This window comes from Gekko japonicus, unplaced genomic scaffold (genome assembly GCF_001447785.1).
Source record: "Gekko japonicus isolate JY-2015 unplaced genomic scaffold, Gekko_japonicus_V1.1 scaffold487, whole genome shotgun sequence".
Lineage (NCBI taxonomy): Eukaryota > Metazoa > Chordata > Lepidosauria > Squamata > Gekkonidae > Gekko > Gekko japonicus.
Window position 1 is genome coordinate 485,896 of NW_015177021.1, and position 23,787 is coordinate 509,682.

The 23,787-nt window shown below is 42.7% G+C and overlaps 1 protein-coding gene across 1 annotated transcript in view; it reads right to left on the reverse strand.

Annotated features, from left to right (window-relative positions):
- The window catches only part of DENND4C (DENN/MADD domain containing 4C), an 86,262-nt gene that overhangs the window by 10,376 nt on the left and 52,099 nt on the right, over nucleotides 1-23,787 (reverse strand). Inside the window, exons 14-25 of the mRNA XM_015427780.1 lie at nucleotides 23,229-23,264; nucleotides 22,702-22,832; nucleotides 22,006-22,138; nucleotides 21,566-21,772; nucleotides 17,875-18,003; nucleotides 16,268-16,412; nucleotides 15,844-15,990; nucleotides 13,398-13,523; nucleotides 11,113-11,259; nucleotides 6,244-7,409; nucleotides 1,513-1,693; nucleotides 180-289 (exon numbers count right to left, since the gene is read on the reverse strand). Of these exons, the coding sequence (XP_015283266.1) occupies nucleotides 180-289; nucleotides 1,513-1,693; nucleotides 6,244-7,409; nucleotides 11,113-11,259; nucleotides 13,398-13,523; nucleotides 15,844-15,990; nucleotides 16,268-16,412; nucleotides 17,875-18,003; nucleotides 21,566-21,772; nucleotides 22,006-22,138; nucleotides 22,702-22,832; nucleotides 23,229-23,264 (2,658 nt within the window). The remainder of the gene's footprint in view (nucleotides 1-179; nucleotides 290-1,512; nucleotides 1,694-6,243; nucleotides 7,410-11,112; nucleotides 11,260-13,397; nucleotides 13,524-15,843; nucleotides 15,991-16,267; nucleotides 16,413-17,874; nucleotides 18,004-21,565; nucleotides 21,773-22,005; nucleotides 22,139-22,701; nucleotides 22,833-23,228; nucleotides 23,265-23,787) is intronic.

The following is a 23,787-nucleotide window of genomic DNA, read 5'->3' on the forward strand; positions in this document are numbered from 1 at the left end:
AAAAAAAAGATAACACTTTTGTATGTTTACAAAATTCCCAGGGAAGATTCTGAGATAATTCCAGTGGGCATTTTTAAAGGCAGCTTTCATTTCCGTAAAGTAAAACAAAGCCTGATACTACCAGATACTGAAAGGTTCCTGCAAAATATAAAGCACATCCTTAAAATGATCAATGTTACCTCCATTGCACAGTTCTGGAAGATACTAGACAAACTGGTGTTCTGGGAAGAGCCATGTTCAGACTTTTCAAAATCCACACACTTCATACCTCTAGAGAATGGAGCTTCACCTGTATAAAAATACAAGGCAACTACACTTGAAGTTTAGGTAGCAGCAATGAAGACCTGCTGTAACAACACTGAAATGAGTGATGCCATCATCTTTTTGAGATAAACAATCATTTAATTTTAATTGCTTTCATTGTTTAACATTCAAATGAAACTCTTAATCTCTTAAGACTATTTGTGCTCATAAGAGATAGTTTTTAAAAACACACTGAGTGGGACCCAGCCAGCACTTCTCAATCTCACTCAGTTCCCTTCCTTACTACCACCCCTATTCCATGTGTCTTTTATCCATGGTCCCCTGATTCCCAGCAAAGCCAGTGGGGTACCCTAAAGACATTCCTTGATGCCTTTTTCACCAATGGAAAAGCTGGTGAAGGAGACTCATTGTACAGCATTTCTGAAGGGATCCTGACTGCTGGTTGCCAGTGCGTGAACTCACATGTGTTCTCCTCTCACAAAGCAGCATGTTGGGATGGTTTCAAATTAAACAGATTTCTGCCATTTCATCTCAGTATAAGAGCATGCTTGCATTATATATTCATTCACAGGAGCAATCTATTTGCTAAGCCTGCAAGCCAGCAGCTCATGAATCTCAGCAAGAGCAACTCATTCCTCCAAAGTACATTTTGGAACTTCAGAGGCAGTAGGCATCTCTAGCTGACACACTGCTTATCCAAGCAGAATTTGCCATGAGTGTAAATCAGCATCGATAGTTATGAATGAATTTCAGGAGAACTGACAGGATGACATCCACAACTTTCAGAAGATTAAAGCTTTTTGTTTACCTAATGCCAATGTACATTATTTGGACGAGTCCTTTTCCCTCTTCTTGGGACATATTACTGCAGAATACCATAAACAACCAAACCCGGAAAGACCCCACAGTTATTTGAATGAAGAACTCCCCTGATTCTGTGAGATACTCAGGCAATTAAAATCATACCTTGATTTCTATCTACATTTTTAATCCCACCCTTCCTCCAAGGAGCTCAGGGCAGCATACATGGTTCTCTCTTCCTCAATCTTATTCTAACCACCCTGTTAGGTAGATTAGACAGAGACTGATCTAAGGTCCCTCAGAGAGGTTCCTCATGGCCTAGTAAGGATTAGAACCGAGCCCCTCCTTCAAGTCCTAGTCTAACACTTCAGCCACTACACCACACAGACTTTTCCAAATGTTCAAGAAGAAGATGACTCACTGTCGTTACAAAGGCAATGTCCATACCTGTTGGGCAGTGTAGCTTCCCTGCATCTCCACTACTGTTGCTGCTGCCAAGACTAGTTGTGCTCTGTGCAAGGTCACTGGTTGCGAGTCCTGCAATGCCTGTTTTTTGTGACTGATTGACACCTAAAATTTGGTCTTCAAAGCCAGCAGGAAAGGTAAAATCCAGCCGACTCCCTTCATCCTTCAAATAAAAAAAGACACAAAATAAGTTTCTCAGTATCTCCTATTTTGTTGACATTTACTTGTAACTACTGAGAAATACATAAGTAGCATGTCTTCTGGCAATGAAGAGGGGAAAAGTGCTTAAAGTATTTCAAGTTTTACCCAATCAAAGACATAGCCCTTGGAATCATCTCCCCTCCCAAATCTCCCTCCATATTTAAAATATCTTACTGGTCTTAGCAACTGCCGCACATTTATGCTAGGTGGACCAAACCCTTTGCCTGCAGCTGAGTCGAAGGGGCATTTTGCTAATACTCCATTCTCTGGCCACCTCTGTTGTTGTGCTTCTGACATGATTGACACTGTTGATCACATTCTGTTATTTTGTGGTCAACTGTCTTCATTGCGACAATTTTGGAATTCCCCCATTTTGAGCAAGTACCAATTTGCTATTGAACCCCAGGTAGTTTCTTTTTTGTTAACTGATGTTAGTCCTGCGGTTACATGTGGCCAAATTATTGTTTATTCTTTGAAACACTCTCCTGCTACATATTAACATGACAATCTCGAGATTTTACTAGTGCCATAATGTTCCTTTATCAAGTATTCTGTAATTGTTATTGATGTCTGAACTGTGATTTTTATTGTATGGCTCAAGACCTTTGGTTGAAAGAGCTTATTGTTAGGAAAGGACAACTGCCACAAGAGTAGAACAAAATTTGAGTCCAATGGCACCTTTAAGACCAATAAAGTTTAATTCAAGGTATCCGAGGAAGTGTGTGTGCACACAAAAGCTCACACCTTGAATAAAACTTTGTTGGTCTTAAAGGTGCCACTGGACTCAAACTTTGTTTTACTGCTTCAGAACAACACAGCTGCCGATCTGGATCTGCCACAAGAGTTGTTCAATTTCAACTGAGAAATATCCATGCAGTGAGCAGTACTGGTATGGGGATCTGCCAACGCTGCAACCCTTCCCCTATGTCACTGTAAAGCATCAACATGAATGCTTTGCAGCAGCACAGAGCAAACTCTGGCTAGCGCCAGTCCACATGAATGAATGGGTGAACATGAACAGCATGCCACACACAGCAATTTTGTAGGAAGGAAACCTCATTCTGATAAAAGTGGTTCTTGCTTTTTTAAGCTGATGCTACACTAAGTTAATCTGAGTGAAAAGAGCTGTGGTGCCTTAAATCGTTGCTTTTCAAGGTTACCATATCGAGAATAGAACAGGGAATGCTCACTGAATTTTCCAGATCCCTTCAGGAGGAAGTCCTTTAGCATTTATGATGAGAGTAGAACTGTTTCCACACAGGTTATGGGTTAATGATGTTAGGAAATATTCCCCCACCCCCCGCTTCCCTCCATTGCTGTGCTTTTCTACACATCTCAGAGTATCCCTGGCTTTTCTCCAATATTCCCCCAAGCCTGCCTTGCTGCTTAGTTTTGGGAAAGATTGCAGTAAAGCCTGGAATAGCTGCTGTGTGGGTGGGAAAGCTCAGATTTGCCTGCTCCCACCCACACGGCAGCCATTTCCTCCTTGTGCTATCAAGGGAGCTTTTTTCTTTTAATCCGCAATTGAATATAACAATCTGTACTTTGGGTTCTCCAGTATCTAGCCCCCCTTTTGTTGCACAGGGGGCAAGGCATATCTCTGCAATTAAAGGAACAGAGACTTAAAAAAAATGAAATGCCAAGAGTGCAGAGAACTGAAACACAGATTGTTATAACAATATTCAATTGTCAATTTAAAAAATCTCGGAAAACCCTGGTGTGCATATAGGGAGGTGGCTGATGCCAGGGGACTGGGGGTAGGGAAAACCGCACATGAAAAACTTGTTGGTGCTGTGTTATATTGGCAGCCAAAGCAGCACAGGCCTGTTCCCCCATGGAAGACACCAAGATAAGTGTCAGAAATAATATAAATTCCAGGAAGTTTGGAAATATGGTGTTCTAGCAAATACACTTTTGTAGAAAACTCAGTTTTGGGAAGGGGCAGGAATTTGGCAGCCTTGTGATGCCACAGAGTCCAACTTCGAAAGCAGCCATTTTCTCTAGGTTATCTGATCTCTAGTCTAGAGATTCGCTGTCGTTCCAAAAGGACTGCAGAACCCACCTGGAGGTTGGCAACCCTATATATAGAAAGGCCATACCTGGCACAGGGAATACTACAGGCAAAGTGTAAAATGTCAGGAGCAGAGAAAAGGAACACAAAGCTGATGGTAATAAAATGCCCTTGCACAGACAGTGGATGACAGCATGAGAAGGCAGATGCGGAAATATGGAAATGTACAAAGCTGGAAATGCAAGGGTAAGAGACTGACGTTGATGCAGAATATAAGCTAGGAACTGAGCAAGCACTTAAATCCTTGTATGGTTATCTGCAGATTACAATTAAGCCACAATCGACGAATGTTTATAGAGTTTGAACTGGTATCAGATCAACAGCAGAAGGAACATATGGCTGAAATACATGCCATCTTGATTGACAGAGTCTGGTTTATGGAGGTAATGGGGGGAGGGGAGGGGCATCAATAGCTATACCAGAAAAAGTCTGTCTTACATTGCACAAGGCATTTTTATCTCTTCTCTGAATGTCAGAATATGAAGGAATGGCTTTAAACTAATGTATTTCATATTGGAGGTGGAAAGTGCCATCAAGTCACAGCTGACTCAAGGCAACCCCCATAAGGGTTTTCAGGGCAGAAGCCATTCAGAGGTAGTTTGCCATTGCCTGCCTCTGCCTAGCAGTCCCGGAATTCCATGTGGTGGTCTCTCTCATCCAAGCATTAATCGGGGCTGACGCTGCTTAGCTGCCAAGATCTGATGAGACTGGACTATCCAGGGCAGGGAGATTCCTGTCAGACTTACTAAAATGGATCACTTTTGATCGAGAGGCCTGTAACAAGTAGGTATCTATACATGGTGGGAGTGCCAGATTACAAAAAGATGCTGGCAACAGACTTAGATGCAACTGAGAAAATTTTGGAGTACCACATGATCCAATGGTGGTTTTAGTAGGCTTAATAGAGATGATATGAAAAAGATGTACAAGTACCTTGCACAAAACTTGACGTCAGCAAGAACACTACTGGCAGAAACTTGGGACCCAGAAAACTCTGCCTACAGCAGATATCTATTTCAGGAAATGCTAGTTTGTTATTCTTATTGATAAACTAGCAACTTCAACATTTATGGAAAAGATTTATTGCAAAATATGTTTACACAAAATTGGCAGCCATTTGTTTTATTCTACAATAAGGTAAAGCCAGATGAATGTTAGACTGGAAGTACTGTCATGTGCTTCATGGCTGTAATTCATGGTTACACTTGTAATTTAACGGTTATCATTTGTATCAGCTATTTTGTTTCAGTGTTGTTGTTGTTTTAATTCTGTACAGGTTTTTTTTAAAAAAGGATACAATCAAACCAATCATGATAGCCCTTCCATATATCTAAACTTGTATACCATTTAAGGTGGCTTCAGCTGCTTTTCCCCCTTAGAGGAATAATCCACTTGTGTCAGCAAGAGCTCACTAACCTCAGCCACAACCAAAATACATCATCATTGCTGATGTTACCACAGCTGGGATCTGCAAGCTCCTGCCAGCCCTGTTGATGGATGGAGATACTGACAACAGAAGAGGAAGTGGTAAGATCCTGTAGCTGGCTAGCAGCTGTTGAAGAACACCTAGCTGAGTTAATTTCTCCTTGGCTACAGGCATGAGCTGAATGGCTCTTGTCTTTTGGCACATAGTATGAGGGCTGTAGCGTGGAGCAGGCAATAGATATGCCAGCAGAAGGAAAGACCTGCTTTGCATTTTGAAGTGATCCCCCTCTTGTTTGTCTGTTTTTCATTATGTTTTTATTGTTGTTGTGGATTTTTTAAAAAAAATTGAACAGTAGTAAGCAGCCAGGCCTAGTTGAGTCATGCAAATCAAGTGGTATCAAATCACTGAGGCTGCACCATGCCTCAGGTTGCCAACCTCCAGGTGGGACCTGGAGATTTGCCAGAACTACAACTGGACAACAGAGATCTGTCCCTCTGGAGAAAACGGCTCATCTGGAGGGTGGACTTGATGGCATTATGTCCGGCTGAGGCCTTTCCGCTCCCCAAACCCTGTCCTCCTCAGACTCCACCCCAAATCTCCAGGAATTTCCCAACCTGGAGATGGCAACCCTAGTCATGCCTGGCCCCAAGGTGCCCTCTTTCAATGGCCAAAATAGGCCTGGAAGGGGCTCTGCCTCCTCCCTCTTGCTTTTACTGGCAGATGCAAGCCTTGGAATGCTATGGTTCCCTAGCAACAGCCACTAAGGGAATTCACTGCTTAAAGCTACAGACACTCCTTTTATAAGTTTCAGATTTTTTAAAGATGCCCAGTGCATTTTTTTTTTAGATGTCACATTTTCCTGCAAAGTTAGAGCCCTTTTCAAGTTTGTAGAAAGATCTGTCTTGCCTGTTCATGCTCTGTCACTGGATTTAAGTATCTAAAGATATCCCGATTTTGCTATTAGAATTTAAGATTAAACCACTTGATGTTAGGAAGCACTTAAAAACATACTTGCCTCATCATCTGAATAGCTATATGCTGATGCTACAGCTCCCCACATTTTGCTGGCGACATTAGCTGCTTGCTTCATGCTAGATTTCAGAACATCTATTTTAGGTCCAGATAAGATGTGATCTAGCTTCAAGCCCGAAAAACTTGTAACTACTGAACCAAATGCAGCCTGTGGTGAAGAACGGCCCAATCCTGTTAAAGACGTGGACCGTTCTTTTTGGGTCCGTGAAAGAGCCAGTTGCTTTGGTCTTCCAGTAAAGGTTTTGGATCGGGAAACAGCTGGACTTTTACGAGTGGCATTCTGAACTTGGGGTGGTGGAGCAGAATCTAAAGGTAGACTCGATCGCCTGTCTAAAGGAGGGCCAAGCGAACTAGGAGAGGCTTCGTCTTGGCTGCTCTCTTTCTCGTGTAGTTCCATGCTGAATGATTTGTTGCCCAAGGGACTTTTCAGGTTCATGTAGCTTTCAATTTCATCAGCCAAATTGCGTGCAGCTACTGGTGACAACATCTTTTCTTCCTGTTCAGGAGATTTTGGCTCTACCGTCTCTGTTGCCAGCAAAGATAAAGGGTCCAGGCCCACCTGAACATCTTCCCTTTCAACAGGCTTGACTACACCATAAAGACTATTTCTTTTGTTCACCGTCTCTTTGAGTTCTGTCTGGCTAGTTCTGGACTGAGAGGCATTAAGGGGTTTGGAGTTAATGTCCTCAGCGTTGGCTGCACTGTTGTCATGCCCATTTTCAAGCTGTTCATGTCCTTCCTCCAGCTTTTCCAGAAAAGGTGATGAACAACCCTCTGTATCCCAAGCATTTTCATTCTCAGAAGTCCTAGAGGCGTCTGAGCCAGAATGTTGCTGGTCACCACTTATGTTGTCAAAACTCTGGGATTTACTTGTATGGGGTGGTGATGGTTTGGCCCCAGACAGAGCCGCTGTGAGGATCTTTGCATCTGCTCCCATCATTATTGCGACTTCACTGGAGTTCAAGTCTAAGCTGCTTTTCTTCAGCAACATGCCTGCTCTGCTTTCAGTGCTAAAACTGCAGCTCCTTTCTGAAAAAAGCTTCTGTCTCTTCTTCCCTTTTTCACCTGTCCTCTTGGGAGAAGTATTGTCATCAAACACAAAATCTTCTATTGGATCCTGAGTTACAAACAATGGGCTGGATGGGGTTCCTTTAACAATAACAAAAAAAAGCTAGTATATCCACAGAAAACCGAAGTAACAAAGCACAGAAGAATAAAATCTTGAGGAAAGTGTAACATAAGTATCTAAAAAGGAAATAATTCAGTAGACTGCAGGAAACCTATAGTATCTTCTGATGGTTCTTTGGAGTCCTCTATCTAGCAGTCTGCATCTCCACAGTACCAACACAGAGCTTTGTTTCTAGCTAGGAGTTTTGTGTTTGTGTTTGTGTGATTCTTCTTGATACCATTTACTCCAAAGAATTATCTCATAAAGAGATGCACAAGTGTGCATTCCCACTGCAATGAATCAGCAGCACTTCAGAAAGCCATATTTATTATTTGCATAGGCAGAAAACACACTACAAAAAATAGATGCATCTCTGCTTACAATCAGCCAGAAAGAATGGATTATGGCTTCCTGACACAGAAGTCTAAGCATGGCAGCTATGAGGGGCTGTGGCTCAGTGACAGAGCATCTGCTTTGTATGCAGAAGGTCCTAGGCTCAATCCCTGGCACCTCCAGTTAAAAGGATCAGGTCTCTGTCTGAATGCCTGAAGACTCGCTGGTCAGCACAAAAAATAATGACTTTGATAGACTCAAGGTCTTACTCAGCATGAGGTAGCTTCCTATGTTTAATGAATTAAATGACCATTTGGAATTGTTTTTTAGCAAGAGCCTCTCCCACTGTTCAATGTGGATCCCAAACATCCCAGAAGTTATTAGTATGGATGTTACAGGTCTGCTGAAGACATAATCAAATTTGATCAAGCAATGACAATAGCAACATGAGTATTATGTATAAGCCTGTTGCCTTTACGTAAAAAGACGGCAGTCATTTGTTTGTGTTACTATGCAAGGACTGATGTCCTGGGAAAATGGTATAGTTATTTATTTGATTTGATTTATAGCCCGCTCTCCCTGAAACCAGCTCAGAGCAGGTGACAACAATTAATAAATATACAATTTAAAACCTTCTAAAATGCAACATACAATTAATTACAGTCAATAAATACAATAAAATCAATAAGACAGCTACCATACACTTTCAGAGGCCATCAAACACATACGGAGGGACAATATACAGACATCTAAAAGAAGGGTGGCTCAAGTGGTTAAGATGCTGAACTGCAGGCTGTGGAAGGTCAGTAGTTCAGCAGTTCGAGACCCAGGGTGCCGCATTACGGAGTGAGCTCCCGTCTCTAGTTCCAGCTCCTGCCAACCTAGCAGTTCGAAAGCAAGAAATTGCAAGTAGATAAATAGGTACTGCTTCGGTGGGAAGGTAACAGCATTCCGTGCGCCTTGGTGTTTAGTCATGCTGGCCACATGACCACGGAAACGTCTTTGGACGTGCCGGGCGAAAGCTAGTACATGCAATGGAGGCTGTGAAGTGGATGCAATGGAGGCCTTCTTCACTACTTTCACTGCCATCTCATCTGGCTTTCGAGCAAGGGATCCCTTACCTTTACCTTAAAAGAAGGGAAGAAAGGGGGAGATACAAGGGGGAGAAAGGAAGGAAGGAGGGGGAGGCCAAAACTAACTGTAGCCTATTGGCTAGAGGCCCAATACTGCCCTCAACCATAGGCCCGCCCGGCATAAGAACTCTGTTTTGCAGAGGCCATGAGGAACTGTACCAAATCCCACAGGGCCCTGATCTCTCCTGGAAGAGTGTTCCACCACAGCCTCCAAACTCCTGTCCAGGAGGAGTTCTGGGGTGGCCTCCAACCGGCCACTTATCAACAGATAGAGCTGGGTGTCATCAGCATACCGGTGACACCCCAGCCCATAATTTTGTGCCAGCTCGGGAAGGGGGTGCATAGTTAAATAGCACTGGGGAGAGGATAGCCCCCCCGGGGGACTCCACATACCAATGGGTATCGTGGTGAAACCCCCTCCCCTAGCGCCACCCTCTGTCCCCAACCTTGAAGAAAGGACACAAGCCACTGTAAAGCTGTCCTCTGGATCCCCATGTTGGCAAGGCAGTGGGTCAGAAGATCGTGGGGTCAACCATATCAGATGCTGCCAACAGGTCAAGCAATATCAGCAGCACTGACCTGCCTCGATCCAGCTTACTGTGGAGGTCATCTATGAGAGCAACCAAAGCCATCTCCATTCCATGGCTAGTGCGGAACCCAGATCGAAAGGGATCCAAAGCTGCGGTTTCAGCCAAGAAAGCTTGGAGCTGCACTGCCACTGCTCTATCAGCTACCTTTCCCAGGAACAGTAAGTTCAATAATGGGTGGTAGTTGGCCAGATCACTAGGATCTAAAGATGGTTTTTTTCAGGAGCGGCCTGACCTTGGCCTCTTTTAAACTCCCCAGGAAGACCCCTGAACTCAGTGACAGGTTTATAATGTCCACCAGGGGAGCCTGCATTCCATCACCGCCAGCTTTAACCAGCCATGATAGAAATGGCCCAAAGAGGCAAGCGGTGGGCTTCACAGCATCCTAGAGAGCAGGCTGAATTGGTCCAACACTGGACCTGCAGACAGCCAAGGGGCCTCCAGTTCACTTACTGTATCAGCATTAGTGGGCAGATCCTAGCAGAACGACAAGACTATCAGCGAAGAAGCTCACAAACGCCTCACAGCTAATGGCCGAATCACTAATATTTTGAGATTGCTCAGTGAGAGATATTAAGGGCCAAACCAATTGTGCTGGGCGAAAGCTAGTGGATGCAATGGAGGCTGTGAAGCAACCCTTCTTCACTACTTTCACTGCCATCTCATAGGCTTTCATAAATGTCCTATAAGATGCTCCTGCAACTTCATCACAACTCCACCACCAAACTTGCTTTAGCTGTCTAAACTCCCGTTTCATCCTCCTTAGCTCAGTATATCAAGGGGCTATTTTGGCACGGGAGCAAAGAGGGCGTGTCTGGGAGTGATTTCATCGATGGCTTCAGAAAGCCAGCTATGCCAGTCTTCTACCAGCTCATCTAAGGAACCACCAGGGGGAGCTGTGTCCTGCAGAGCATTCTGGAACCCTACTGGGTCCATAAATCTCTATGGGCAGGCATAAATCAGCTTGTCGCCTAAACAGGGAGGGCTCAGGATACTCAGACAGGCCTTCAGGGCAAAGTGGTCTGACCAGAACACTTGCTGTTGCACCTTAGATTAAAAAATTTATTAGACTGATAATCCACCCTCCCCAAATAGTAGGCTCAGTCCTGTTGCTCCGCTAGGATCTGCCCACTAATGCTGATATAGTAAGTGAACTGGAGGCTCCTTGGCCGTCTTCAGGTCCAGTGATAGACCAATTGCTAGTGTTTTAGTAATCCATTCTGAAGAAACAATCATTTACTGCCGTCCTACTGGAAGAGACATGCTTTGCCAAAGTTATCTTAGTAACTGCAACACTTAACTTACAAAACGATATCATTTATTTTAAAAATCCACCATGGGAAAGCTGTTGGATCAAAAGTTCATTCCCTTCAAACATCCGGTATGGGCAAAGGAGCCAGTGGGATTATGTAGCGGTGAGAGAAGAGGCATTTTGCATCCTCTCATGTATACTCTTCTTTATTATTTCTTACCCATTTCCCAGGCTGAGCCTGGGCACACTGAAGACATGCGTAATTGGCTGCTGTCTGTTTTCATGACATCTGGCATCTCCAGCCACAGTTTTAGATCTACAAGTTGGATGTAAATGCAAACTCTACACTCCAACACACTTTCTGCATTCAGTAACTCACCACTGCTACTCTTCCTGCCACTACTGCTGAAAATGCCAGAGGCAACCTTTACGATGCTGCTTCCAGACTGTACTGGGACTTCCACTGGGCTGTGGGATTCTGGATTAAGATGTTGTTTTTCAGCAGATTCGCTGGCACTGCCAACTTCTTCAGAAGGAAAAAGATTTTTTTTTGTTAAGTTAACTGATTTACAAATGAAGTGCCTCCAATGTCCTACATTGCCCTCCCCTGACCAAAGAAAAAAATTAAAAGTACAGTCTATTCAAAAATCAGTTTAAATTTTTAAACAAGATGGAGTGCGACATGGTCTCAGCCTATGATTAATCTAGTTAAATCAAATTAAAAGTAATGTATGGCTTGCAGAGGCAAAAACAAACCCAAAAGAGGCATGAGGAATCCCGGGCAGACAAGGTCAAGAGGAACTTCACGTGGGTGACTGATGGACAGTTCAGACTTAGAGCAACAGACTGTGTAGGTTTGCAGCTTTTCCCCTCAGGAAGGCTGTCTAGCTCCCAGAACAAGATGGTCTTCTTGAGAAACAGTTCTCAAACAGGATAACATGAAACAAAGACACGGCCAGTTCCTGCTCCCATCACAGGATGCAGGCAATTTTTAGTCTTGCTGACCTCAAGTTTCGTAAGGCAGCTTGAAAAAGTCTGAGGTCATATGAAGATGAGTAGACCAACAGTCATCTACTAGAAAGGAAAGGGGAGGGGGAGGACTGTTTACCCACCCCCCAGTGACCATTAAGGAGGGTGTAATGCTGTGGTGGCTCAAGTGGTTAAGACACTGAACTGCAGACTGGAAGGTCAGTAGTTCAGCAGTTCAAGACCCAAGTGCCGCATGATGGAGTGAGGTCCCATCTCTGGTCCCAGCTCCTGCCAACCTAGCAGTTCGAAAGCAAGAAACTGCAAGTAGATAAATAGGTACCACTTCGGTGGGAAGGTAACAGTGTTCCATGTGCCTCGGAGTGTAGTTATGCCAGCCACGTGACCACAGAAACGTCTTTGGACAGTGCTGGCTCTTCGGCTTGGAAACGGAGATGAACACCGCATCCCTAGAGTCGGATTCAACTGGCTTTCGAGCAAGGGAACCTTTACCTTTACTAATAATCTCAAAGTGAACTACATAATTGTGAAAATTTTCCAGCTTGACAGAGGAGACCAACAGCCAATAGTCAGAGGAGACCAATAGAGGAGACCAACAACCAATAGTCAGAGGAGACCAATAGAGGAGACCAACAGCCAATAGTCAGGACCCCTGCCTCTTAACAAATAGCTACTGGTCAGATTTGGCCAGCTGACCAAGTGAACGTGCATGGAATTTTGCATCCTCTCATGTATATAGAATGGGAACTTAGTAAGAGGATGCTTAAGATGTAACATCATCCTATTGACTTAAAATATTTTTTCTTTAATTAATGACATGGTCTGTGGGTTCTTTCTTCAATTATCTGCTCCCTTCAAGGCAGTAGTCTGGTCACCCACTGGCCTTAGAACATGATTAATAATTAACTTGCAAGAATTGATTAGCATTTTTTATTTCCCTTACAAGTGCTTCCCCCCCCTGGAATAATCCTCTAGAAATAACTGTACAGTAAAAGGAAGCACCACATTCCAAGTTTAGGCAGCTCATTAAAGGAAGACTTATTGGTATCAGATAACCACCAAGGATTATCCTGTGCCTTCAAATCATCTTTTGCAGACTGGTTCAGCATATTACAGAGAGAGAAAGTGATCACAATGACTAAGTTTCACCTTGCTGTGCTACTACTGAATCCACAGCCTCTATTTACCGGTCTCACATTGTATCCTGCCTTTCAACCAAGGAGTACAGAAATATATGATTCTCCCTTCCACCACTGTTATCTTCACAACTATCTCATGAGATCAGTTAGACTAGTCAGGGTCTCAAAGCCTCAGGTCTCCCAGTGAGACTCCTGTGCAAGTATATTGTATATGTATTTAATTTACTTTGAATTATAACAGAAACCACCACAGAGTCAGAGCCCACCATTATTAGGTCTTGGATCTACCAAAGGATTTCCATGGACATAAGGAGGATTTTTGCTGATTTACCCATTATGCTGGTCTTGGGGGGGGGGTGTCCCCTGTACCCCAGGAGCAGCATTTCAGGAGTCATTTGGGGCTGCAGTAGGGGAGGGGACAAGAAAGTTGTGCTCCACTGATTAACATTCCTTTAGTCATGGAGATTTCCGGTGGATCCAACCCCAGAACTGCATTTGAGTATTTTTTAAAAAGTATAAGTTAATCGATATAATATACCTCCGATTAGATCGTCCTCTTTAGCAACAAACTCTTTTTCTACAAGCATATCTGATGTATGAACACTATCTCCATCATCCTTTATAAGTTCATCTTTAGAGCCATATCCTTGATCAGACTGACCACCTGTTGAAAATAATGAAACACATTCTAGCAACTTTTTCTAATTACAAATTAATACAAAACAAACTCATTTACAGATTTTAATTGAGAAAGAAAAAACTGCAAGAACCAAAGCTGGAAATGCCAGTACAGAAAAATATACACATACAGAGTATCTGTAGTCTGTTGGAAGAAAAGAACAGCAGCTGAGATTCAAAAGGCTTATTAGAGATCTGATATGTAAAAAAATTTAGCCGGACATTACGGTAAGTTCCAACACAGGTAAGTTCTCTACAGAGGAATAAAGATCATTCCCATTTTACATACCACGACAACATGCATCTTCCTATTTCTTTCATATCTTAGATACAAGTTAGTTGTTACCCCACTTGTACCGATTTCCCCCCCTATGCACATGCTCATACACTGCGGAATTAATTTGTTAGATGCATCTCTGCTGCCTTGTCCCTAGGCCCCTCTTGGCTGCTGGTTCCTGTTACCTCAAGTTCTCATTAGTGCTGCCCTCCATTGGAGTAAGCAGAAACCAAGGCTTCAGTGGCTGCCAATTGTGGCAGCTCCACCTAATCACAAAACCCAAGAAAGCTCAGGAGATTTTCATTGGGAGTCCCTTCATTAAATCCATTTGGTACAGGAGGAGGAGATTGGATCTATACCCCACCCTTCACTACCCAAAGGTGTCTCAGAGCGGCTTACAATCGCCTTTCCCTTCCCCTCCCCACAACAGACACCCTGTGAGGTAGGTGGGGCTGAGAGAGAGCTCTTGACAGAAACGGCTCTTTTTTCAATAACAGCTCTTATCAAAGCTACGGCTTGCCCAAGGCCATCCAGCCAGGTGCAAGTGGAGGAGTGGGGAATCAAACCCGGTTCTCCCAGATTAGAGTCCGCGCACTTAACCACTACACCAAACTGTAAAGTAAAAAACAAACAAACCATACAGGCCGAATGATAGTCAAGTATTTAAATGAAATAGTAAAATGCTTATTGCCAATCCTGACCCACATTTTTTTTTGTTTTCCTGCCATTCAAGAGATAATATGCAACACTGAATGATCAACAATTACATAAGGTCAAAATGGGCCATCAGCTTTTTTACAGCATCAAGAGAAACCACCTTTCCCTCTCCTGGCTCATCAAGTGACATAAAAACTATAAATGGGAAAATTACCTGGAGTGGTTAGCATTCAAGAGCAGAAATAACGCCTATGTGCCTCCAAGGCTTCACGACACACAAGTCTGCACCCCACACCATGACAGCACCAAGAGACAGCACAGAGCAAGAAGCAGAGGGGACAGAGATCAAAGAGAAGGAATCTTTAGTCATCTACTAGACAACAGGCCATCTACACATCAAGAGACACACAAACTCTTTAAAAGGAAAGATATCAGAAAGTTTAGTAGCAGAGGGGAGAGAAGAGGGAAAACATTTAGATCTATAAGCTACAAAAGCAGGGTGTTTGGTGTGGCAGCCATTCTTCAGTACGTTTTAATAAAGTATTTTATGTGTGTAATGAACATCTTTAGAAGGCCAATAGAGCATTTTCTTTTAAAGTTAATATAGGAAAAAAATATATGAAGTATGCTAAAATCTCACTCCACGCCCCTGCAGATATATGTCATACAACATCAACTTCATGCAAGTTCCCACTGGTTTGTCTGACCAGGTTTATCTAGCTTCTTGGTCATCTCACCCTTTCCCAGTTTCGTTATCATTCCATTATGCAAATTCAAATAAGCATAAGCATTTAGCCTAAAGGATTATGGCACGATGCATTCCTTGCCAACTTGCAATTCGAACAGCCCGCAGGACTATTAACAGACCATGCATCTGTTCAAGAATGTGCATCATGTCTGCCTGCTGGCAATACAAGACCATGTTACAGAATTGTGGAATGAGTGAAAACTGACCTGAAGCCGCACAGCTGACTTTATTATCAGTAATTCCAGTTTGCAATCCCCCTGGCCCCTTTACAAAACACTTCATCCAAGAAACACAGTGCCGCTAAGCAGAGTTACTCCCCTTTTAAGACCACAGAACCAGTGATTAACTCTGTTGGTCCTCTTTCAGGGGCCACAATGTGATTTCCAGACATATGACTGAAAACATGAATCCAGCAGTGATTTGCCCATGGAATTTGCCTCCCAGTGATCCTGTGAACTGTATCCTTGATTCTGCTGTTCGTGGGATTGCCACAGAGCAAGCTGCATATATAAGCCATTTCTCCACCTCACCATTTTCATAGGAAGAACAGATTTCAGGGAAAATCAAGTCAGCAACATATTAGAAAGAGGATGTGCAGTTAGTGAAACCCAGCAGATCTAGTACCTGTGCTAGAGTGATTACCAATGGAATCAAGCCTGACTAAGTCTCTGACGAAGAGTGTGTGCTCCCCACTGTTAGCATCATTAGAACTATCCACACTACCATGGCTCACCGTGTCCCCTTCACTTCCACCTGTGGTCATCCGAGGAGCTGAAGATAACGAACAACAATGCATTAGTTTTTAAAAGTAGTTCTTAGAAGCTTACAAGATCACCACATTTAAAGCGACACATAACTCTCTTCACAGGATATACGATACTTCTATGATTACATTTTCAAATTCATTTAAGAAATATTTAAGAATTCTCCCTGGCCACCCCCCAAAGCCATCTTAATACAATTATGCATTTTCCTGCCACAATAAGGCAGCTTTCAAACCTTAGCTCTTTAGAAGCTGGGCCCATAGAAGTTAGTGACTCAAAGTTACCTGGTACTGAAGGGGCCTGTAAATTGCGTGCAGACTTTCTGAGGCATTGTCTGAATTGTGCCATGCCATGCACCACATTCCGCACTTTTGTCCACAGAAAAATGCCACTGCGATTACTGCTAGGCCATGGGCTCTCCAAAGCTGCCTAGAAAAGTGAAATTGCTTATTTCCAGAAACCCAAAATGCTCTTTTTCCAGGCAGCACCCCCCCCCCAACCTATTCCATATAGTCTCAGTCAAGCTACAGTACCAAATTATTTTTGTGCTATGAGTTCACACTTTGAAATTCACATTCTTACAAGTGAAGATATGTACTTTTCCTGGACAGAACGAGAAATAGATACCCTAGAACTTGGTCAATATGTTCAGCTGCAGAGAACTTTACTGATTACCAGTGTTCCTCATGCATGAAACAGCTTGGATAGACAGGATCTAGCCTTTCTCTTGTATGGTTCTGATGGCCAACTGAGTTGAACGGGGGAAAGGCAGTCCAAGAACCTACTCTGCTCCTCTTGGGGCCACCGTGACATTTGGATTCTGACACTGCCCAGAGAGAAAGGAAATTTTAAAACACCTAGTGAGGCACTTTCCATTTAGCTGGAAAGTTCCCTCTATATGGGATAGACTCTGAGACCTCTGGGAACGGAGTGGTGGCAAACCACTCTGAAGAACTGGAGAGTATGGGGAGGGGGGACAGGTAGTCAGAAAGCCAACTGGCTACAAACATTACCCAAGATAGTATCTAACACAGCCTCACAGCCAGAAATTTTTGGCTGGTCCAGGAGTGAAACTGACCAGAAGCAGCAGGGCAGCTTCCCTTTCCGTCCCCATCCTCCTCACCACTGCAGGGGGCTGGGGAAGGAAAGGGAAGCCACCCTGCTGCTTCTGGTCAGTTTCACTCCTGGACCAACAGCTTGTCCATAGTGGGGGCTCTGCCCCAAATGCTCCACTGTGGCTAGGGGCCTGATCTAACATGGGTCAATCTGGACTCAATATACAAAGCAATGCAAGATCAGATGGCTGTTCTTGGCCAGCCACAGAGAGATCAAGGCAGGGAGGCCTTTGAATAGAGGTGGGCAGCCAATCCCCACCCCCAACCTTTCCAAAACAGTAGCCGAGGAAGACAGACCAGGCAATCCTATGGCTAGCGTAATCTGGGCACTATTTCAAGATCATCCCAAACGAAAGCAATGGGCACAATGCTAAATATGCTTAGGTAAAGGTAAAGGTTCCCTTGCTCGAAAGCCAGTCGAGTCCGACTCTAGGGTTGCGGTGCTCATCTCCATTTCAAAGCCGAAGAGCCAGCGCTGTCCGAAGACGTTTCCGTGGTCATGTGGCCGGCATGACTAAACCCCAAGGCGCACGGAACGCTGTTACCTTCCCACTGAAGTGGTCCCTATTTATCTACTTGCAATTTCTTGCTTTCGAACTGCTAGGCTGGCAGAAGCTGGAACTAGAGACGGGAGCTCACTCCGTCATGCGGCAACTCGGGTCTTGAACTACTGAACTACCGACCTTCCACAGCCTGCAATTCAGCGTCTTAACCACTTGAGCCACCGCAGCTCCTTAGGTATGCTTACTTGACTTTTTTTTGCAGGTCTCGCTTACCTTGTTGTAGTAACCATAGGTGATTGCGTTTGGCTGTATGCCAGCATTTTTCATTTCAAAAAGGACTCTCACAGCCAGAACAGGATGGCCCCAAAGTCCACAGAGCTGCATTACAACTCTGTAGCAAACCTGATAAAGATTGAAAAGTTTGTGCCATCAGTTTTGACAGGCACTCCGTAGCAGTTCACACTGTGTAAAATAATGGATGTGAAAGGTCATAAAAGATGGAACTACTCTATACGTTTGACTCGGTAACCAGTAGAGGGAGCACACGTTAAATCAGCAAAACACACAAGAATAAAGCAAAAAACCCTGCAAGAGATTTCAGCATTTGTTGAGCAATCCAGTTGAGGAGTTACTATATTTGTCCAAACCTGAACAAATTTTGTTTACAAAAATACACGATAAGAGATTCTTAGTCTAGTTCTATAAACTGCTATACTGAAATTAAATGTTTAGGATTAGAAGTAGATGTTTAGTAACTGCTGTGCCATTCACTTTACCTCTGGCAGTGCACTATCAAATAATGTGTCTTACTACCTAAAATTAGCAAAAGCTTAAACATCCTCTAAGTAGATCAAGACAAAAGATTCTGGAGTACAGGTTCAAAGGTTCCCATCCTGTGTCTGGTAAGTGTGTTCTCACCAATTCCAATTCAGTTACGGTGCTATATCAACTATGGGAGAAGGATTTGCATGAAGTCTATGAACTATGAGAAAAGGCTTTGCATGAAGCCATTTTGCATAGGGCAAAAATAGCAGCAAGTTTTTACTGTTACCAACCTGAAGTCTATTTGAAAGGGAGTACAAAAGATAAGAAAAACCAAGCTCTTCAGACTTGTTACTATGAACACGTGATGTCTGGAAACTCAGCCCCGGCCTGGTGGAACATGCTCCCATCTGAGTTCTGGCCTGAGTTCCATCAGGTCTTTGGCTGAGGTGGGGGGAATCCAATAAAATCTTGCTTCCCCCTGCTGAAGTTTACCATCTCTACATGACCCAGATTAAGAAGAAGAAAATGGCACCAACTTGAACTCCATGCACATGAATAGTGAGACCTGTTTTAATCCATGCTATTTTAAACTGTTTAATTTGTAAATTATATTTGATACGTATTGGAATTTTTATGATTTCCTAGATTTTGCTCTGTGATCCACCCTGAACCCACAAGCGGGGAGGGCAGAATATAAACTGAAATAAATAAATAAAATATTCATATGTGAATAGTGAAAATCCCAAAGATATATTGACAACATTCAAGAGCTTCAAGATACATCAGTGAATCATGACAGCCCAAAAAAGTTGTCTGTGACTGCCAACATGTGAACACTGGCATTCACAGTAGTGTATCTATAAGGTTTACTGGGAAAATTACAGTAGACAAAAAACAGTATCCCTCCCAAACCTAACCATGTGTTACAGTGAAAAAAATAAATTCCACATTCAGTATTAGCACATGAAGTATTAATCTCAACCAGACAAAACTATGTATAAACTATTTGCTAACATATTTAACCATCACTACTGTTTTCTCTCAAAACAGTTACTGTAGGACAGAATATATACAAGTATACTTGACAGCTCCCCTGCTACAGCAGAAGACTTCCTGACAGCAACTCCTGATGCCTGCCATTGCTCTGTCAGCTGGTGAAAGAAAAGTAAATTAAGTAATTGCCATTACGTCACTTCCAGAGAACACTCAGAAGTGATGTACCATAGAAACTCTATCATAGAGCTTTTGGTGATTCCTAGAGTGGAGTGATATCATTTCTGCATATTCCCTGGAAGTGACTTAACATGGCCACACTGACAGCATACCCTCATGTCCCTGATCCCCTCCCCCACAACAGAAACATCTCCATTTACAAATGTTCTCAAATAACTGTTCCAAGTGCTAGTTTCAAAAGCATACTCTAGCTAATAGGATTTGCACGGCCTCATTTCAGGTTTGGGCAGATTACTTTGGTAAAACCAATGCAACAGCAGTATTACTTAATTACTTCCCAACTTGTCTAACTTGACTCCCTGAATCACACCCAGATCTATGTGAAATAACTTAGTGTCTGCATTTTCCTCTATTTTTGCTATTTAAAATAGGTTGAGGCAAGATTTAAATGGGAAAAGAAACTCTCAGCACGAAAGGATGTTAGTCCAACAGTATACTGCAGCTAAACCTATTAAATTCACCATGACTGCCCAAGTAGAAGAGGAGTTTCCAAAAAAAAAAAAAAAGCTTTTTAAAAGTTTACAGACTGTTTAAGTTGGTTTTCCTGAAATGGCTTTCCTTCTCTGTATCAAAGATACAACATTTATTTAATAATAGAGGTGCTAATCAAAATCCCAAGGATCTGCACCCCCCCCTTTCTATCCCACTTTTTTGGGGAGAAAATTAAAAAAATTCCAAGGATCTTCTAGGTAGAACCAAGATATATTCTTGGATAGGGGGCCAACAGCAGAATTAGTCAGGACAACTAGCACTGGCTTGAACTTCACTGAATTTGTGACTGTGACTAGGGAACATAGTTCCCTACTTCAAAATCACACTCAGAAACCCCAGTACTGAATGAGAGCTATTAAGGTCAAGAGCATGATAATGAAATCTAAAATAATGTGATCAATATTTCTGAAAACTGGTAGAATCCAACATAGTTCGGATGCCTGAACCACATAATCTGCCTTCAGTCTCAGTGAGAAAGGCAAATCAAACAAAGGAAATAAATAAATACAAAGTGCTGATGAAGAAGTGGCAGAATGAGACAGCAAAGTATTGGCTATCCAATTTAACTGCAGCTAAATAAAAATGTGCACAAACTAGCCACTGCACTAGGCTCATGCACAAGTTTGGCTTTTACTTCCCTCCCTTCTTGCACAGACAACAATGAAGGAAAAATCAGCAAAGATTTAAGTCTGGTTATCAGTGGCATATGAAAAAAGGCAGAGTTAGCAAGAGTTAGTCCCCATCCACCTCCAGCAGCAATCTTAATCAACAATTAATCAAGATATAGAATCCCAGTTTTTTGAGGAAGGGCTAACTCCAGTTAAACCATGACTTTGCTCTTCACAGATAACCACAATTATTTATTTATTTATTTATTTATTACATTTATAAATCGCCTAATCCTCACAAATGTGGTGCTCTAAGCAATGGACAAACTTAAAATAATTAAAACCATAAAACCATCTCAAATATATTATACACAGTTAAAACATTAATTAATCATTAGCCCTCGTTTCATCACCATACTGCCCATGAGAAGTGGGTGGGGACCCTGGGACAGGGCAAATTGCACACATTTTTATGTAGCTCTGCTGTTTGAATGCAGTCTTCAAATTAAAAAAATAATAATTTCTGGATAGCTTACTTAAGTAGCCGATTTATTCTGAGGGGAGAAAAGAACCCTTTTAAAAGTATTCCAAAGCAGAGGAACTTTAACTGATAATGAAATTAATAAGCAGTAAGCTTCTTCTCCCAAGTAATAATTAACATGTGGAATTCACTGCCGCAAGAAGTGGTGGTGGCTACAAGCATAGACAATTTCAAGACAAAGAGTGAGACAAAGAGTGTTGTGGACTGGCTGGGCCATTGGCCTGGACCAAAATGGCTTCTCTTATGTCCTTCTGATGCTACAAAAATCTACAGATTACTATGTGTTTCCATCATTTCTTGCAGCTCAGCAGCTCTCTGGACTTACCTCATCCAATGGTTCCACATCCGTTTTCCTCATTTTGATAAGAACATCATATGCTCGCTGCAGAGCTTTGACTTTGGGATGGGAAACTCTAACGTAAGCTGGCAGACAAATGAACCATAAGCTGTAGCAGTGACTGAAGAGGCACTTGGCCCATTGTGGAGGGCTTGTGTAGTATCTCTTGGCTAACTTATGGGCTGCTTTTATCTCCTGAAAGGTAAGAAGGTAACAAAAATTAACAGCAATAATCATCTGGCATAGAACATACCCCGTTTTCCTTCAGCGATGCAGAATGCTGTTTTGCATGACGCTGTTTTCAGGCTTTTGCCCTTTTAATATTCACCAGCTGTCAGATGCCAATGCTTTCTCTAGCTTGTTGATCATGGTCCTGTACATCACATAGTCGCATAACATTTAAAAACACAACATAACACAAAACTGACCTGCTTCGTCCTCTTTGCCATGAGTGCTGGACTGTTTGAAATAGTACCTCCAGCTGGGTGCCTGTTGACTGACAGCTTGAGCTCCTGTGGCCTGTCGAAGAACTTAAAATCTAGTCTAGGGAAGTTTTTATAGCTGGAAAAGGAAGAGTGACGTGTTTCATTATAGCATGGCATACAAAGCGCAAGCTACTCCATTTATAAACAAATGACAGTTGTGTTAGCACTATTTCTAAGAGGAAAGAATGCAACTGTGCTAAATAAAATCCAGCCTCCAGAAAGAAAAATGTTATTAGACTTGTCAAAAGCTTGAATACGCCCAGTGAAATTTCTGACTGTTCCCTTCAAGTAGCAGATCTTTGAGGACATATCACAAAATGAAACTTTCCTCAGCTTTAAACTTGCTTTGCTATGTGGCATGGGAGGGGGGGAGCTTCTTTGGGCATGCAGAGTTTTTATAGCACAGTTCTCAAGAGCAAGACCATAATATTTTGCACAATTAGTTATATCTGGAATACTGAGTTAGCTCAATATTACCATATGGCATATCTTCCTTCCACATTAAAAACAAAGTCCTAGTCACTTCTTTTCAAGAGTTCAAAGTAAGCTTTAAAAAATAATGTGGAATGCACAACATGCCATCATAACTTAGTCCCACCCATCAGTAGATCCCCCCCCCTTCGTTATTTAGCAAAATACCTGTACTTAGGTGTCCTCTCCTGCCCATCGTCAGGGGGAGGCTCTGGGGGCATTATAAACACCGTGTGTTCACTCTTTTGAGACTCATCCAGCTCAATTAACCGAATATCCTCTGTGGAATCTACATCAACCTGCAAACACATCATAATCCAATTTTAAATCAAGATGCATACAACTTTTAAATCAAGATAACTACATGGGAAGTTCCTGTGCTGTAAAGCTCTGTGCCTCCAGACCACAACTGAAAAAAGGTTCTGAAAGCAACAGCATGCAAAAACATCAGATCACAGCTTTAAGACATATCATTCAGTTACATTGCCTCCATTACCTGTGATGACTCTGCCAAGAAAATGACTGGAAGATCAGCACAGTGTCATCTTGCAAGGATCTGATGTACTGAGTCAGCATGTCAAAGATCCCAAGACATTTTCTTGAACAAACATGATTTGTAGTCCCATACTATCAACTATGCATGCTTAATTAGCAGAAAAGTCATAAAATACTCCCATAACATGCAACTTAAGTACCTTATCTCCTTTTTCTGATCCTTTTTCAGGAAAAAGCTAGGGAAAGGAGTTAAAAACAGAATTAGAATTAGAATTAGAATAAATAAATGACTGGCCACAATGTACTTTTCATTACATCGTTCAAACATCCCCTCCTCCTCCTTGCCTAACAACCAGACTGTTTGGAGCTCTCTCCTTCACACACATGCTGCAAGATGCACAACTAGTGGCTATAAATCCAGGATAAGCCAGAAGAGCCAGTTTGGTGCAGTGGTTAGTGCACCACACTTGAACCTGGGTACCTTACTTTCTAATCTTATGATCTATGAGGCTCACAGGATGACCTTGGCCAGTCAAAATCTCTCAGCCTGACCTATCTCACAGGTTTGTTGTTGGGATAAAGTGGAGGAGAGATTCATCTCAGCCACCCTGGGCTTCTTGGAGGAAGAGGAGGATAAAAAAATGTACTAGACTGGATAAGGGATAACCATGGAATCTCTGAGTTCAGACATTATAGCTCCTAGGCACAGTAGGAGAGGATACAATGGTGGGGGGGTGGGGGAGGAATACACTGTCCAAG